A 19,618-nucleotide genomic window follows, 5' to 3' on the forward strand; every position below is an offset into this window, starting at 1 on the left:
AGCCAATTCTGCACCCATCTAAAAACATCACCCTGAACTCCCACTTCTTTTAACTTGATGCCCAACCTCTCATGTGGCACCTTATCAAATGCTTTCTGAAAGTCCAGATAAATAATATCATAAGCTCCACTTTGATCGTATCCTTTTGTTGCCTCCTCATAGAATTCCAACATGTTAGTAAAACACGACCTCCCCCTTCTGAACCCATGCTGACTGTTCAGAATAACTCCTGTCCTTGTCATGTGTTGCTCAATCTTATCCTTAATAATTCCTTCCATTAATTTTCCTGTGATGCTTGTTAAGCTTACTGGCCTATAGTTGCTTGGATCTGCCCTGTCACCCTTTTTATATAATGGGATGATATTTGCCATTTTCCAGTCCTTTGGAATCTCTCCAGTGCACAGTGACTTCCTAAAAATATGTGTCAAGGGTTTATATATGTACTCACTAGCCTCCTTAAGAACACGAGGATAAATATTATCTGGGCCTGGTGATTTGTTTGATTTCATCTTATTTAATCTGAGCAGCACTTCTCCCTCTACAATTTCCAAATCCCTCAGTACCTCCTTAGTAGTTGTGTTTACCTCTGGCAGGTTATCCACTTGCTCACTTGTAAACACCTCAGAAAAATGTAAGTTTAGGGCATCTGCTATTTCATTGTCTGTATCTTTTAATTCCCCTTTACTATTCCTGATGAACTTGACCTCCTCCTTAACTGTTCTTTTACTACTAAAATACTGAAAGAATCTCTTGGGGTCTTCTTTGCCTTATCTGCTATATTCCTCTCCAACTGTCTTTTAGCCTCTCTGATATCCTTCTTAATGGTTGCCCTCATTTTCTCATACTGCTACGGTTCTCTTTGCAGTCATTAGTCTTATATGCCTTATACAGCAGTTTTTTCCTTTGCAACTTCTTTTTAAATCTTTATTAATCCATCGTGGAGTTTTTTTTAGTTTCCTATTACTTCCAAATTTAGGTATGTATCTGTCCTGCATTACATGTAAAACATTTTTAAACCTGTTCCACTGCTCCTCGACTGTCTCCACATTTAAAAGCTTATCCCAGTCTATCCTACTTAGACTTTGTCGCATCTGCTCAAAATTAGCCCTACTAAAGTTCAACTTAACAATTTTAGTCTTTGCATCTGTACTCTTACAAAATACTGAGAATTGTATTACATTATGGTCACTTGACCCTAGTGGTTCAATCACCTCTACACCCTCAATTCTATCCTGATTATTACAGAATACTAAATCCAGACAGGCTTCACCCCTTGTTGGTGCTTTAACATGCTGTGTTAAAAACAGTCGCTGATTACTTCTAAAAACTCCTGCTCTTGTGCTCCTCCATCTGTAAGGTTATCCCAGTTAATATTTGGATAATTAAAGTCCCCCATGACTATAATATCCCCTGTAAACTTGCCTTTTGATATTACTAAAAGATGTGTGTTGAAATTACTGTCTGAATTGGGTGGTCTATAACACACTCCTAAAATGAGACCTTTTTCCCTAATATTTTCCAGGCGAAGCCACATGTCCTCACTAAGATGGGGCTCATCATCCAACTGAAGATGACTTACATTTAATTCCTGTTTGGCATAAACAGCAACCCCACCTCCTTTTCTGTTCTGTCTATCCTTCCTAAAAAATGTGTATCCCTCTATGTTACACTCATCCCCATCTTTGTTATTTAGCCAGGTTTCCGTTATTGCTATAATATCATAATTATGCTCTGCTACATACAACTCCAACTCACTTACCTTATTTTTGATACTTCTAGCATTAAGGCAAGCTATTTTTAATGTGTTAATCCTTCTATCTTTACGTGTTTGCTTAAAATTTACATTACTATGCATTTTAATTTCTACACCATTGTTTGTTCTTCCATGTATAGATCTAAATCTGGCCTGTCCTAAACTCCCTGCCCCCCCATCATAGACTGTTATACCTGCCTCGCACTCTACCTTGCATTTTTTTACTTGCATTGCATTTTTATCACTCTTTAATCAATATTGTTTTTATTGTTTTTATCAGTATACTACTGCTGGAGTGTGTGAATTTCCCCTTGGGGATTAATAAATTATCTATCTATCTATCTATCTATCTATCTATCTATCTATCTATCTATCTATCTATCTATCTATCTATCTATCTATCTATCTATCTATCTATCTATCTATCTATCTAAATAACAGCGGGAATGTCACAGCTTGTGCTGAGCCCTGTTACCTGCTTAAAAAAATAAAATAGTTAGCACATCATCGCTTGCCCAAATCACCACCACTTACAATAATAATAAAAGAAGGAGCCAAACTTGCTCCATTCCTCTTCATGCCTTGAGTTGAGCACTTCTCCTTTGTTTTTCTAACATTCTGTCACTGTGGATTCTCAGGGAGTTATCTGCATTTGTATTACAAGAATTAGCACATCATGACAAATTATCTATCTGTATATCTATTCTTAGCAGACTGCATTCCTTTAATGTTGGTAGTGACATATTTTACTTGTTCCTTAACTCTAATGTTCGTGATTTTCTTCGCTGTCCTGTCCTGCTCCAATCGTTTCAAGAGAGAAACACCAAATCAACAAGCTTATTAATATGGCAGGCTCAGATATGGAACACAGTCTCGGCCTAGTCGAGGTAGTGGTGGAGTAGAAAATAATGGCCATTATGAACAATGCTGCACATCCTTACTCTAACACACTAACATTGAGGACTTTCAGCCAACAATTTATTCACCGGAAGTTAGTCAAGAAATGCTACTGGGGCTCCTTTATGCTAACAGCAATACACCTGCATAATGCCTCATTGGCACTACTCTCGTACCATTGGCAAAGATAGAAGCTTTGTCTTAATTTTTTGTTTTGCAAATCCTGTGTGTTTGAGGTTTTGTTTTTTTGCTCGTTATAGTATTTCTTAATTTCTGGAGTTAAATTTTAATGCTGTTAATCTATCATATAGAACTTTTCATAGCTGTCCATTATACAATACCTTAAATGTTTATCTGCTTGGCAGTCCATTTCTAAAGCTGATTCACATAAGGTCACGGCAAGAACACCCAAACAGACATTGCCACGTTCAGTCTTCATAGTTAATTTGACAGGAAGCACAGGGTGAAATGTTTCTTTTTTGTAATCAACATAAAAGTCAAGTCAAGTTGGGGAGCATGCACTGGTACAGTACGTTGCACGACGAAACAGCTCAGGATCCCGGTTGGCAACCCCCCAGACAGACACACAGTCCAGTCCCACCCTCTGGAAATGACCCTCTATCTGCCGCAGCCAGGTGTTACGTGGCCGACCCCTTGGCCTGGTCCAGCCACTCGGGTCCCCAACAATGAGGATGGCCATAGTGACGTTCCCTCAAAATGCAGGTAATGTACCTCATTCAGGACTCCATAAGCAACTGCTCATTCAACAAAAAGTCAAACCAATGGTACCCAAGGATTTTCTGAAGAGACACAGTACCAAAAGAGTCCAGTCTTCATCTCAGGTCACTAGATAGAGTCCATGTCTTGCAACCATATAGCAAGACAGGAAGCACCAGGATTTTAAAGACTTGGATCTTCGTCCTTTTGCACAGATATTGAAAGCGCCACACACCCCTTCCCAGCGACCTCATGACCCTCCATGCTCTCCCAATCTGTCTACTGACTTCATAGGAAGAGTCACCAGAGACATGAATGTCACTGCCAAGGTAAGTAAACCTCTCGACAAGGTCGACATTCTCTCTGCAGACAGACACACTGCTGACGCCTGTGCCCAAGAGGTCATTTAAGGCCTGGCTCTTGGTTTTTATCAGGACACTCACAAGCCCAGACACTCCTCACTCAGTCTCTCGAGAGCCCCAATCAGAGCCTCCATTGAGTCCGCAAAGATCACAGCATCAGCAGCAAAGTCAAGCATCAGTATTGGCAGTCCAGTCCAATTCATGTGAGTCTGTATCAACAAGTGTAAATTTATGGTACTAGTAAAAGATAAGGTTTTAGTTTATTCAGTTTTATTCTCTCAGTCATATTCACGCTCCCCCCGATCTGACACTGCTTTTTTCAAATAGAGACGTTACTAAAACATGAGAATGTTTCTGTTTTAGTTATGTGTTCAACAATTCCTGCTTTGCATCTCCCGTCCTCCTACATTTAAATAGATCATTGTAGACACACACGAAATGCATGTATTCCAAATAACGATATACAGTAATCCCTCGCTATATCGCGCTTTGACTTTCGTGGCTTCACTCTATCGCGGATTTTAAATGTAAGCATATCTAAATACATATCACGGACTTTTCGCTGGTTCGCGGATTTCTGCGGACAATGCGTCTTTTAATTAATGGTACATGCTTCCTCAGTTTGTTTGCCCAGTTGATTTCATACAAGGGACGCTATTGGCAGATGGCTTAGAAGCTACCCAATCAGAGCATGTATAATATATTAACTAAAACTCCACCATGCTATAAGATATGCTTCCCGTGCGGTGCTTGATTGTTTGCTTGTCTCTGCCTCTCTCTCACCCTCTCTGACATTCTCTGCGCCTGGCGGAGGGAGTGTGAGCAGAGGTGCTGTTTGCACAGAGGCTGTTTGCTTAAAAGATACTGACGCTTCTCTGAAAAATGCCACTTTATTGCGGTGCTCGGCATATTTAAAAGCACACGTATTGATTTTTTGATTGTTGCTTTAATCTCTCTCTCTGTCTCTGACGTTCTCTGCGCCTGACGGAGGAGATGTGAGCAGAGGTGCTGTTGGCACAGAGGCTGTTTGCTTAGAAGATACTGACGCTCCTCTGAAAAATGCCGCTTTATTGCGGTGCTTCGGGCAAACTTAAAAGTACACGTATTGATTTTTTGATTGTTTGCTTTTCTTTGCGAGCGCTCGCTCTCTCTCTTAAATTCTCTGCTCCTGATGCAGACACTCCTTTGAAGAAAAGATATATTTGCATTCTTTTAATTGTGAGAAAGGACTGTCATCTCTGTCTTGTCATGGAAGTTTAAACTTTTGACTAAAGGGTGTTATTTCATGTCTAGAGGGCTCTAATAATGTTAACAGTGTGGGAGAGTTTCGAAGGGCTTAAAATATCTAAAAATAACTACACAAACATATGGTTTCTACTTCGCGGATTTTCATCTATCGCGGGGGGTTCTGGAATGCAACCCCGTGATCGAGGAGGGATTACTGTATTATTTACCCTCTACAACTCCAGGCACTTCACACCCAGATAAACAGACTTGAGCTCTGAGAATCTTCTGTGCGACTTGAGCTGCGTCAGTGGGAGGGATGGGATAGCAGGCTGCTTGTTGCCTGACTTGGTTGACACATTTGGAAAACAAAGGAGCCGATGACGAGTTGCGAAGGAATTTAAGGTGACCCAGGATTACAAGTTTTTTCATTGGCTTCAGGGATTCTAGTGTTAAACCGGGACTGTCCCACAAAATGCCAACCTTGTATGACAAACTAGTACTCACTTTCTTGTGCTGTGGCACCATGGTGTTGTTGTATAGAAGGAAACTGAAACATGAAGAGTATCCATCCATGATCCAGTTCTGGGTCAGTGCTTATTCTGGCAGCGCATACTGGAAGTTGGAACCAAATCTATGCATGAGGTGCTAGTCTATTTCACCCACATTGCGCCAGTTTAGAGCTGCCAAATAACCTAAAATGCATGGGTTTTGGAAAGAAAAGTGGGTCACTCAGAGAAAAACACATAGGCACAGGGAGAACAAGCAGAAGCAGCAGTGCTGGGTGCAGTGTACCACCTATACCAGGGGAAAAGCTAGGTATTAAAAAGCTTTGGAAACCACAATAAAAACACATGGCAACAAGTGTATGTTTTTAAAAAAATTATAATTATCTTACTAAACATATACACATTGCTTTTTGCAGTTTTTTTTTTTTTTTACATCATGGCTATTGGGATTTCATCGAGTAAAAAGACTTTATCTGGTATAAACAGAAGTATAAAATAATTCTAATAATACTATTACAGTGTGATTAGGATGATATTCTTTAAAATATGCGTATGTGCCAGAAAGCCTACATCTGCTGGCTAAACGAGCTTCCCCTTGAAAATAACGCTGTTTGCTTTAAACTCTAAAAAAGAGCACAGTTAAATGTTTTAATGTGCCATCCATACAAAAAGGTGTGTGCGTTGCTGTCTCGCGGGGAGAAACAGCATCTTTAAAAAAAAAACACTAAAACAGACTTCAAATCAAATTAAAAAGGAGGTGTATGCCCCTGGGTGCAGCGGGCAGGTGATCCACGTCCAGACTTACACCTTCACACAGTGATCTCCAGCCCCTTGTCACGTAGCAAGCCAGCTCGGGCAGATGATACCATATCAGCTCTTGGGCAACCTCACTTGTTGGCTCACCAAGAGGAGGGAGGTAGGTAGGTGCCATGCAACATATCAGGACGGCTCCATTTCTCTCGTCTTAATCAACTTACAGTGATCCATCATGGTGACAATTGAAAGAGGGCTGTTGTTAGTCAGACTTCATTATTACTTGATACTGTATAGCTTGTCTGGGGGAAATCCAAGATGTGTGGAGCAGAGTGAGAAGTAGAGCAAAACAGGCTGGAGCAAGCAGATGCCAGGAAGAGGCTGGGTGTGCCGGTGGTATCATCTGGAGCAGATTTATGTGCAACCAGCTGCCACAGTGTGCATTAGCTACTATTTGAATTAACCTCTGGAGGGGCTCCAGTGGCACAACATGGTGGGCAGTTCAGTCTCATTGCCAAGTTGCATACAGGCATGTGCTAAGAGATTAGAGGCTCAGGGATTTACAGGCTTGGTGGATTGTGTATTGAATGCATGCCAGTGTATGAAATAAGTGGCAATGTAGGCATGCTGATGAATGATAAAATTATTATTTACAGCAGTGGATGCAAGGCAGAAAAAAAAATAAATAAAAATACAATGTTTGGCAGTATTTCCATTAGATGCTTGATTTGATTTTCTTTCACGTCCTTCTATTAAAATTTAAAGAGGCTGCAAATCTGCATTATTGATGTTAAAGTGCATCACCCCAAAATGTGCCATTTGAAATCCTTCTTCCACTAATTAATGTTCTCCATATCTAATAAAATGTCATGGCTTCTGTGCCTAACTTATTGAGCAAGTCGGAAACCGTTGATTAAGAGTCTCCAATTAGCACTATTTTAAGCTCCCTGTTATTAAGCGCGGTGGTGGTTTAATGCATTTTGCTCACTTAACTGCACGCAGAAGGCCATGAGAAGAAGATTCTGCTCTCTAAAACCGGCAGCCCTGAACTGATCTGGTTTATGTTGCCAGTCACAGCTGCCTAAAGAGGACGCAGGTGTTGCAGCTCCACATTTGTCATGCTTGACCACTCTGTTAGTCGCACCCTCAACTTTCAGAGTCGGCTGCTGTTGCCAGGCAATGGCAATTACTCCAAAGTTACTTGAGAAGACTTAGGGATGAGATTAATCAGAGCTAACACAGTCAGCCCTCTTTGACTCTTCACTCCTACAAGATGGCAGAGCTGTTTTGTGCATTTTTATTGCCACTATCAGATATGTTTGCATAAAATGTAAAAAGCAAGTATTGTTACTGTCATGTTTATCTTGTCTCTCTGCTTGTCTGTCCGCATAAAACAACATGGACCAGTTGTTTTAGAATTTGGTACACTTTTTCGTCAAGAAAATGTGTGAGAAAAGTTAAGTTTTCCCTGAAATATCCTAAATGGAGCACGGTGTGCAAATCTGTAAATTTTAAAAGCTTCCATTTTGCAAACATCAGCAAATTTTCTAAATTGCCTATCTTAAAACAGAAAAACATTCGGTCCAAAGTCAATTATTGATGTTTACTCTGAGAAAAGCTTGTGTATTTTTACTGACGTGTCAGGTAGCCGCTCCTGTTGGCAGTAAAGATCCCCAATATAAATATTTGAAAGTCCAACAGAGTCTCAGGCTGATGGGAGTTGCCTGCACCACCTTCTACAACCCCAACTCCATTCTCTTGCAGCTTGAAGTCATACTGGTGAGTTAAATGATCTTCATAACCATAAAAGTAAAAAAACCAAAACAAATCTACCTTGAAATTGAATATTCTGTGTGACCTAAGGATCTGTGCTGGTATCCCGAAGGTTGCCAGTTCGAATCCCTGTCACTACCAAAAGAGATCCTACTCTGCTGGGCCCTTGAGCAAGGCCCTTAACCTTCAATTGCTCCAGGGGCGCTGTACAATGGCTGATCCTGCGCTCTGATCCCAAGGGGTATGCGGAAACTAACAAATTCCTAATACAAGAAATTATATAAGGTGAAATAAAGAACAAAAAAAAAAGTGACCTCAGTTAAGCCTGTGGCACATTACATGACTTCTGCTATGTAGGGGGAAGTCAACAATGACTATTACAGTTTCTTGATCTCGTCAGCTTGAGGATGTCAGATCACACAACTTGGAACTGCAGGGGATGACAAACTACATGATTTTGTGATGACTTGACAGCACAGTTTGAAATTTCCAAAGTATTGTGAATTCACTGTTTATGTAATGTGCTGCCTGAACGTGCCAATGACAGTGCAGATGTTTTACAAGTAGGGCGAGTTCCTTTTTCCTCATGGCTGCATTCTTTGCATTGTACTTCAGGTGAGTGATCATTGGCTCTCAGTTCTCGCACCCACAAAAGATGCCCCAACAACTTAAAACAAAATCAAAAGAGTTGTAGACAAGTCTACTGGGGATGTCAAGCTACATGACTTTAGCACACCTCGACTGACCACTACTCGCTAAGATTATGTAAATGAAGTCTGATCCTGAAAATGATTGGAGAAATTGTGTTGTGTGACAGGGCCTGTAATGAATAATTTGCTCTTCAAATTTAATTTAAGAAATGTTCATTTAACTTTATTTATTTAACGTTTATTTTGCGCTTTTCACATGCCCAATACACCCTGTGATGGATTGTCAAGGCTTTGTTCCTGCCCTATGCTAGCTGGGATAGACTCCAGCAGACCCCCCAGGACTAAGTTGGTTAGAAACTGTCTGTATGAAATGTCCAATAGCCATTTCAGGTGATGTCCCTGAATGTTATGCCATGTTTGCCCCTTTTATTTCATTTTACTTATCTTTTGGTATCCTGATTGTTCCATAGTGAAGATGTCACAAGGTGTACCACGAAGCGTGTGTTGGCCTTCTGTGGGCACCATTGCTACTTATATAGGTACTAATAGGTAACAGGTAAACAAAATATTTTTATTGCAACAAAATCACAGAAATGCTCCTGCCGTTAAAGGGCTGGGTGATTTTCTATTGGCTGATTGACTGTTGGATGACTGGGAGCTCCAAACTGAGATTGGCATGCTGCTAACCTCAACCTTGGAGTATGTGAATTTCCCCTTGGGATTAATAAAGTATCTATCTATCTATCTATCTATCTATCTATCTATCTATCTATCTATCTATCTATCTATCTATCTATCTATCTATCTATCTATCTACTTATCTATTATATAGTCCATCCATCCATCCATTATCCAACTCACTATATCCTAACACAGTGTCACGGGTGTCCGCTGGAGCCAATCCCAGCCAACACAGGGCGCAAGGCAGGAAACAAACCCCGGGCAGGGCGCCAGCCCACTATTATATAGTGCCTTTCATATCTAATCTATCTATAATATAGTGCCTTTCATATCTATCTATCTATCTATCTATCTATCTATCTATCTATCTATCTATCTATCTATCTATCTATCTATCTGGTTCCTATGGCATAAAGCCTACTGTCGCTCTCACTCAAACTTTTGTTATTGTTTTTGTTCTATATAATTTTGAGTTTTCTATTAATAAATTGTAAACTGTTGTACCTGGTGTCCACTATCATTAGAGTTAGTGTTGAAAGTGTAGCCTCGTTCACTATTGACACACACTGGAACTCTGCCTCTGAGCTTCACAGTCTAAATATTCCTTTGGGTTAGGGTTAGGGTTAAGGTTTGGTGAGTATTCTTAACAAATGGGCTTTGAATTAAATCTAACACACGTTAAATTAATCTACTTAGCCTCAGGGGTTTAATTCTAAAACTCACTCTAAGGAATACCTCTGAGACTGCATACAAAATATTATTTATGTAACGCACTAGCTACTTAGGTTTATCTATCTATCTATCTATCTATCTATCTATCTATCTATCTATCTATCTATCTATCTATCTATCTATCTATCTATCTATCTATCTTGAGCTCTCTTTTGGTTTAACATCCATTGGAATTTGACCCTGATTTGTATTTTTGGCTGACAAGCTTTTTTTTTTTTTTAATAAGCAGACAATCATACTGCTGCCACACAGCAATCAAGGAACCCTCAAAGAAAAATGATTATTTTTATTTTTTCCCAGTCTGCAGGGAGTCCATCCATTTTCATAACCTGTTCATCTTGTTCAGGGTTCAGAGGCTGGAGGCTTTCTCAGAAGTATTGAGTGCAGAGTAGAGTAGGAGCTAAACCTCGATGGGGTGCCAGTCCATCGCAGGGGACACTCTCATATACCAAGCCCATTTAATTTTTGATCAGCTTAATGTCTGTTGAAACCCAAAGTACCCACAGAGTGATAAAACAAACTGGAATGTGCAGCGATTTGGGTAGGACTCTGGAGGTCTGAGGCAGAAGCACCAACTACTGCATTGCTTCAATTATAGGAAAGCTTGTTAGATGAGAGCCTAGTGATCAAACTAAAAGATGTGGGAGTTCAAACCACAGGTACTGATGGGTGCAGAGTGACTCAGACACAGAAAGGGAGTTATTGTTTGATAAGCTTTATACTAAATGGACAATGTGAATATGGGATTTCTCAGGGCTGCCACTGTTTGTAATGCACAAAAGTAATCAAGCTAAGCTGTGTGGCAGCAGCATAAAGCACTAAACTGTATATTAAATTAATTATCATTATGATTCATGATGGCTCCTAAATTTGTACTAACCCCTACTCTCTCTTCTGTTCTTTTCCCAGTTTTCTGTGGTGGCAATCTGCGCCACCACCACCTAATCAAAGCACCATGACATTCCTACATTGATGGATTAAAGGCCAGAAGTCCACATGATCATCATCATCAAGTCCTTCCGTGAGAACCCTAAATACAATGAAGACTGGTCATTTATGTTAGGTAAAAGGCCTAGGGGGGCTGGGTGGTCTCGTGGCCTCGGAACCCCTGCAGATTTTATTGTTTCTCCAGCCATCTGGAGTTTTTTTTTGTTTTTTCTGTCCTCCCTGGCCATCGGACCTTACTTTTATTCTATGTTAATGAGTTTTGTCTTATTTTTTCTTATTTATTCATTTTGTCTTTTTTCTCCTTCTTCATCATGTAAAGCATTTTGAGCTACATTATTTGTATGAAAATGTGCTATGTAAATAAATGTTGTTGTTGTACACTGCCATGCCAACTTTTGCACCATCATGTACACTTTTGGACTTTTTACCATTGTTTTTATCCCATTCACACTATGCACATCACCTGTTACTCTCTCCTAGCCATTTGTGGACAGCCATGTCCCCTTGCTTTTTTTGTGCTTTCATGCCCCTTGAGATGTCCGACACTTAGTCAGCTGCCAGTGCAGGTCTGATGTGGGGTGATGTTAGCATCCGGTGGCTTGATAGCATCAGCTGCACCTGTGCAACATGAAATAAATTTGCTAAAGGTGTCTGGCCTCGACTACAGCGCTGTAATCCACTCGTTCATCCACTATCAAATGCAGTATCATAGGGATCCAGAGACTATCCAAACAACAAGGTAGGAAAAAATCCAACATGGAATACCAATCAATCACAGGACACATCTCACCATTAACCTAACCTGCATTGGAGAGGAAATTGAAAAATGTATTAGGAAAACATGCACACAGATTGAGAACTGCAGTTCTTAACGCTATGAACAGCCACTTCTAACCACTATCTAACTATGGCTGATTAGATTGACTACATCAATTTGTCTGCGAGTTGGCAGCACTGTTAAATTTAGACCCAGAACTGCCCAAATCCATTGGAGGTTTTAGTTCCAAATAGTTTCTTAATTTGAAGCCATTCTCATTGATGAAACAGGCTGCCATTATATGACAGGTTACTGCTGTTTTTATGCAGCACCACAAATAAACACTAATGTCCGTGTTAAATCCCTCTGCCAGTTCACAGCTCTGGATTCAATGGCCAGTCTAATTCTTGTTCTTTCCACACAGAATGCCTTAGTGATTTCCCCAGGTATGTTATGTATGAGAGTGTGAGTGTGATTTAAGATTCACAGGAATTCTGACTAAGACTGGGAAGGACTAGGCTTAGGAAACAGATGGATAAAATTGAGGTGTCCATGGCTGACTAACACAGGGCAGATCCCATCTCCATATTGTTTTACTTTACTCAGCTTGCTGTAATAATCCGCCAATTAACACTGAGGGTTAGATTGCAAAGTCCACATCACAGGGCCAACCCCCATCACCAACCCAAACACAGCGTGGTCTATGGCTGGCTTGTCATCCCGGCCAATACCCCCAGGCCACCAGATGGAGCTCTCCCTGCAGCAGGGAATCATGGACGATGGAGTTTTCCTTTACAGCCCTGCTGGATACCACAGGGGCCAACAGAGGACGCTGCATGGAGGCCCAGAGAGTCGTTTGTGCAGTATAACCCGGACGTGTGTCTTAGTCACAGCGACAGGGGAGATGACGTACTAATGGGATGAAGAAGAGGACTTTTTATCTGACCCGGAAGTGATAAGGGAGTCACATGGACTGAAGGATGGGAAACACTTCTGGGTCAGGGACTACAAAAGACTGGAAAAAACACCAGAGCGTTGAGCTGAGCTGGGTGGAAGGGTGTCAACGCGTCTGGGAGTGGGGGATTGGTGTATTGTTATTGATTATTGTGGAATTTATGAGTATTGTGGAGAGGATGGTGCTTTGTGCACTGTTTATTAATAATAAAGTCAACTATTGGACTTTTACCTGGTGTCTGACGTATTGTCCGAGGGTTCAAGAGGACACAACAGACACACACACTTCTTCATAGCTAATTTGACTTGGCAGGTCATTTCTAAAGGTAGCTTGAACAATCAACATAAACTGCATAAAATACATTAGAAGCAAAAAGGGACACATCCAAAAATCACTGGCCAGCCCAGGCACATAAAATTCACACTGCTCTGGCAGTCCAAATTTGGTTTGTATTAAATACTGCAGTTTCACTAAAATATCTCCACCTCTCCTCCTTCTGAGGTGGGCTAGGGAACTGCCCAGGGTTTGTTTCCGGCCTTGCGCCCTGTGCTGGCTGGGATTGGCTCCAACAGACCCCCGTGACCCTGTGTTAGGATAAAGTGGGTTGGATAATGACTGATGACCTCTCCTCCTTCACATCTGTTTGGTCTGCAGCTTTATAGCACCCACCATTTGGTTCTGTATACCTTGGGGCTCAGATATTGGACCACAGACACACCGGTCAACCCTGACTGAGTTGCCTAACCTGCCAGGGCCCACATTATAAAAATAAGAGTGCAACTGTTTGTTACTTGTGTTACAGTCTGGAACGGAGAGGCGCTATATAGAAGTATTGTTGTTGGACTGGGTGGCATAGATCCAGTGGCTCTGGTTCAACTCATGCACTTAATTGTGGTGTGCTTGGAGTTTGCACATTATCTGTGTTTCCATGGATTTTCCTTCATACTCCAGAAGTCTGTGTTGGGTTGACTGCAGATTCTAAACTGGTCCCACGTGAGGATAGATGAATGTGTTAGTGGACCCTGCGGTGGTGTGGCCTCTTATGTATTTTTGGCTCCTGTCTTTTAGCCAAAGCTGCCAGAATATGTTCCTACAACCATGAGCTGGATTAAGTGAGTCTGAGAATGTTTTTTTTTATGGAAGAATGGACTTTAGTAATATGTAAAGAATGTTAGTGCACTGGGTCACTGTTCTGAATCATAGATCCAGCTTATAGGTTCAAATCTGGTCCCTGTGTAAAGTGTGCACATTCTCCACATGTCTTTATGTGTCTTCCTCCCAAATCTCCAAAAGACGTGTTATTGATTGGTGTTTCCAAATTGGCCCAGTGTGCAGATGGGAGCTGTGCTATGGTCAGGAGCTTCCTGCCTTATGCTGTCATAGGCTCTTGCACCCTTGAATTGCAGTTAAGAAGATTTGACAACGTTAGGCTGTGTTAGAGACTGAGTGGCTTATTGATGTGATTGTTGGACTGTATTCTACCTAGCTGACAGTTCAATCCCCTGCCACTGATTTCCATTATTGACTTGTATAGCTGAGTCGTCTTTTCTTACGGCACTGAGTCTAATCTATTTTGATTGAAAAAGTCTAGTTTGTATGTGTAATGTGCTCACTGAAAAGTGTTGTACAAAATAAGACTGGCGTTGTGAAAGGGGGAATAGTAATGAGTGATAAATGGATAATCACTCTTCAGTCATGGGTTTTTGGGTGGGAGAATACTGCTACCTCACTCTCCCATCCCCACTGTGCATCCTGAAACCATGTTCACCATAAAGTGCTTTTGGGCAATGGATCACTAGGATTCATTTATCCACACAGAACACATTCAGGGACAAATAAAATATGAAACGTAAAAAAATAATATAATTGCTATGAAGTGGTAGGATGACACAAGCTGGTTTAGCACCTCTTTGGCGTTCATTTTTAAAGGGAAGCTAGCCCTGTGCGTAGCACATTATGGTAGGCATTCTAGAATACGGGGCTGGAACACAGTCACATCAGCAAATTTTTTTTCAAATTCCTCTAACCAAGTGATGATTACTGCAGATACACCCATAGGCGTATAAAAACTATACGCTGCCTAGGGAAGACTAATCAGGGTCTAACATGTACAAGTGAGGAATTGATCTTGCTTTTTATTTTCCCATGATTCCATTCTGTGGTCTGAAGCGCAATGGCTACTGACTGCAAAAGAGTTTCTATTTCAACTGCTATTGCTGCTAAAGCTTCCGATGAGAACTGAAATGATCAAGCCCCTTAGTCAGACCACTGGAGCCATCGGTGAGAAAAGCCCTCTTTAAAAAAATAACAAGTACAGAGTGCAGCTCCAGACAGTGCTTTTAGGAGGAAGGCGACCTCTGCTGGATTCAGTGCTGATGTGTATGGAACCCGTCTAAACGATGAGGCTCCAGAAGAAGAAGCCCTCTAGTCATCTCCGTCCTCTTCATCTGTCTTGTTGGCCTTGCTCCAGCGCTGGAAACAGTGGACGGTGGATGCCAGAAAGAAGCTGGTTAGGATGGCAGCCACTGACACAGAGATACCCGAGAAGATGATGATGAGATAATCTGTGAGGGTGAGAGTTAGCTGGCAGCCCCTGAAACTATCTTCTGAGAGTTGGTTCAGTGCCACCCTCCGGCCATCCAATGGCAAAGAGCACTCCATCCCATCGAATCCTGCAGGGTATTAAAGACAAAGAGAAAGAAGGAGAGCAGGAATGGAGTCATCAAGTAGTTGCTTTATGAAATCACTTACTACATTCAAAGTCATGCTGCCTTGGCCACATTTTTTACCATCCATCCATCCATCCATTTTCTAACCCGCTGAATCCGAATACAGGGTCACGGGGGTCTGCTGGAGCCAATCCCAGCCAACACAGGGCACAAGGCAGGAACCAATCCTGGGCAGGGTGCCAATCCACCACAGGACACACACAAACACACCCACACGCCAAGCACACACTAGGGCCAATACAGAATCGCCAATCCACCTAACCTGCATGTCTTTGGACTGTGGGAGGAAACCGGAGCCCCCGGAGGAAACCCACGCAGACACGGGGAGAACATGCAAACTCCACGCAGGGAGGACCATTTTTTACCATTTTGTTTTTATTTTGCCCAGTTAAGACAAATAAGGACACCTTTAGATTGGACTAGATTGGGGTCAGAGCACCTATCAGCTATATGCAAGGCCCAGATTGACCACTTAACCTTATCATAACTTTTTTATTAGGCAAGTAAAAGTAATGCATCAGATGATAGAATAGTGACTAGCACTGCTACTCAACACATCCAGAATCCTGGGTTCAAATCCAGGCTTGATGACTGTCCACGTGCCATTTGGGTGTTCTCCCTGTGTGTATGTTGGTTCCTCCCACATCCCTAAACCATGTAGGTTAGGTTGACTGGCAATGTTAAATTTTCTGTTTAGGTAGGAATGGAGGACTGGTATCGCATCCAAGGGTGGACCTAGTCTTATACCCAATACTGCCAAGGTGCCACATGAAAATAGTCCATTCAGCAATTAATAATTCGGTTTAAACAAACATTCAACCAAGACCTCCTATGGCCATTTTGGTGAAATGTGTTCTTGTTATGTTTGACTGGATCCAGGTGCTAGAAAAGATATGGCCAGCTGGGGGACACCAGAAAACAGGAGGTCAACACTTGCTTCCTTGGAGCCGTTATTGAGCATCTCACCTCTTGACCCCACCACCATCCTGCTGTTCTTCACAGTCAGCCTCATTGGCTCCACTTAACCTTTGATCTTTGATTAGTTGGTCCACCTTATCTTTGAATGAATTGCTGTTATCTAGTGTGGGATGTTCTGTGCTACTTCTTATTAATAACCATATGTATTTATATGAGTTTCTGCTGAGAGTTTTATGTCTAGAATGTGCAGAATGGCGACACTTCCATGTTCAGCCCCACAATGCCAGCTGGCACACTGTCCACCACTCTTGCAGTGGCCTAGTTCATTTGTCTTGGCCTGCGTTTTCTCTTATAGGACTGAGAGCGGTCTGAACGTATCCCAGCAGCATTCAGTTCTGGATGGGATCAGTCACAGGACGCACACCCACACCTAATGACCATCTTTATGGGATAAGATTGGAAACATGGTGGGGATATAGAGACTCTACACAGGCAATGAGAAGCTCCAGATTTGGAAATGTGAGGGTGCAGCATTAACCACGGTGTTGCCTTAAAAAAATGAAATGTTTTTAACTTTTCTTTGGACTGCTAAGCAATGGGCTGTTTGATGTGATTGTGGGAGACATTTTTGTAGCACCACTGATTTGGTAGCTTCAATTTTTAGACTCAAACAGACAAATAAACACATACAAACACACTGGTAGACAGACATGTAAACACCTGTGTACCAGCAGCTACACCCACACACAAATGGACAACAACAGTAAACTATGACCTCTTAACCAGAGTAGAAGAAATAGAATACACAGAAGACAGGCGGACAAACAGAAGCTCACAGACATGGAAGAAGGGAGAGACGGGCAGATAGACAGATGTGTAAATAAACTGGGAGGGACAGCGCCACCCTTGTGTCACACACACCCACAGACCCACGGGCACAAAGAGATGCACAAATGGATGTGTAAAAACACAGTCAGACACACGTACAGAAAGGTAGATGCACAATGACAGCTGTTTGTTGTTCATGCACAGAGACTTACACTTATGCACAGGCAGGGTGACACAATGAGGGTTGCATATAATACAGAAAAAGAGACACACCTTAACAGGCACTTTTATACTGTTCATGCACAAAGACGTGCACGCGCATAATGGCACACAGTTGCATACATGTACTGGCATGAAGGGACACACACAAGGAGACCCGCAAAGACAGTAATCTGCACACAATAATACACAGACAGGGAGACACACAATGACAGACACATGCATGTGAGCCCAGACTGGCAGTGAGTGTAATAAGTACATAAGTTTAATATGTCACTGTGCTCTGTACAAAAAATATTTTATAAATCCACTCACATGTATAGCTAACACAAGGCCAGATTTAGCACACAGGGGCTCATCGTGTAGAACTGCTAGGCAAGCATTAGAAGGCAAGAAAGGGACAACTACAAAAATGGGCATTGTACTATTTCTGTGTGACAGAGTCAGCATGACATTGGATCTTCTTTTCCTTGTTTGGAATGGCATGATTTACCTAAGTGTGGGGGGCCTGCACATGAAGAAAGGGTATAAAACCTTGGAACATTGCCCGGCACACCTTTGAAGCTGAGGGACGAATGGAAGATACTGTCATCCGATTTTGAAAATCCTCGAGCTCCCACTTTGGTGAAAAGTCTTGTCATTGGCTTCCTTGTCTGTTATGCCATGTAAATCAAAGTCATTAAAGAAAACTACATTATTTCTCCTATGTGATTTCTTACCGCCATATTACTAAGGGAGGGGTATCGCCTTTTAATATTATATCTAAACTAGGGGGCTCTGCCCCCTGCTCACTTCGCTCGCCCACCCCCGGGTTTGGTTTACCAGATATATAATGGGAATTGTTACATATGCATTATTTTCACTTTTACTTTAAAACTTTTGTAAAAACAATACTTGTCCTTTATTTCCGGGCCTGGGCGTGGTTAAATCTCTTTCTCGCAGGACGCATTGTGAAGTGTGCTGAACGCACGCTAAGGAGATGCAGTCGGATCATATTGTCTTGCTGCTGCTGCTGGCGAACTGCCTGTTATGATTGTCACGCTGTGCATCAATCATTTAAAAGCCTGTACAGCAGCTGTCCTTTTGCCACTTTGTGTCTCTGCTGCTCGCGTTGTGGGGGCTGAACGCACGCTAAGGAGATGCAGTCGGATCACCTGCTGGCTTCCAACTGCTGCTGCTGGCCTGCTGCGTATTCTACTTGTCGTTGTTTTAAGAGCTGGGAGCACATGATGTCTGACTACCAAAAGCATTCCAACAACTGCTTGGTTAGATGTCCGTGAACTTGTTTTAAATGTTGTCTCACTACCTTGTCTCGCGTGACGTTACAGTGTCTCTCATGGGACGTCAAATTGCAATCTCTTGGCACCAAGTCTCATGTTTAAGGTCCCCGCGAGACGCTCCGTGGCCAATCTCTTTCATCTTGCAGGTCTCTTAAGTGTCTTCCGAGAAGATCATGTCTCGTTTCCCTGGTCTCCCTTCCACCAAGATATTTTTTTATATTTGAGAGATAGTTTTGGGTTACTTAAGACGCCTCAACTACAAAACGAACAGATTTCCAGGGAATTAGCGACTTCTATAGGAAAACAGTGAGACACACAGTAGGAGATAGCTGTATACTGTAAACTCATGACACCAGATGACTGCATACATAGCCAGGTACTGTAGGCACAAATATGCATGACTGGGAACACACAATGAGAACTGCATAGTATAAGTACAAACATAGACACACATGTACATACCCCAGTAGACACAGAAGCATGCCAGACATACCGACATGAAAAAACTTCACTAAGATAGAGACATTGACAGACAGGCAAAGACAAAGGATACAAAGCAAAGCTTTGCAAAGATTTTTTTTCACACACAAACACTATGACACATTTGTGTAACATCTCCTGTTAATTAGCTTTCACCTCATAACATACACACACACACACACACACACACACTGCCAGACATACACACAGTTTTTTATTGTTTTTGCACAAACAAACAGAATCAAAATCGGATTGCAGAGATGAGCACATGCACACGCATACTGTATATACAGTAAGATGGGCCAATAAACACTCGGGGGCCAGAGACACCTTCTGGTTCAGTAAATGAGATGAGGAAGCACACACACACACACACACACACACACACACACAACTAGACACACAGATTGGGGTCACATGTGCTGGCATACAGAGCTGCTGCATTTGTGAGGA

General features: G+C 41.9%; 1 protein-coding gene across 2 annotated transcripts in view; it reads right to left on the reverse strand.

The window, feature by feature from the left end:
- Window positions 1-19,618, reverse strand: part of LOC120530910 (leucine-rich repeat-containing protein 38-like) — a 149,622-nt gene that overhangs the window by 48,303 nt on the left and 81,701 nt on the right. Inside the window, exon 2 of one of the 2 annotated variants that reach the window (XM_039755700.1) lies at window positions 14,993-15,383. The exons of the other annotated variant lie outside the window; for it this stretch is intronic. Coding sequence (XP_039611634.1) covers window positions 15,136-15,383 — 248 coding nt within the window. The 3' untranslated portion in view covers window positions 14,993-15,135. Of the gene's footprint in view, window positions 1-14,992; window positions 15,384-19,618 lie in introns of those variants that run through there. 2 annotated transcript variants of the gene reach the window in all.

The sequence above is a fragment of the Polypterus senegalus genome, chromosome 6 (assembly GCF_016835505.1).
Source record: "Polypterus senegalus isolate Bchr_013 chromosome 6, ASM1683550v1, whole genome shotgun sequence".
Classification (NCBI taxonomy): Eukaryota; Metazoa; Chordata; class Cladistia; order Polypteriformes; family Polypteridae; genus Polypterus; species Polypterus senegalus.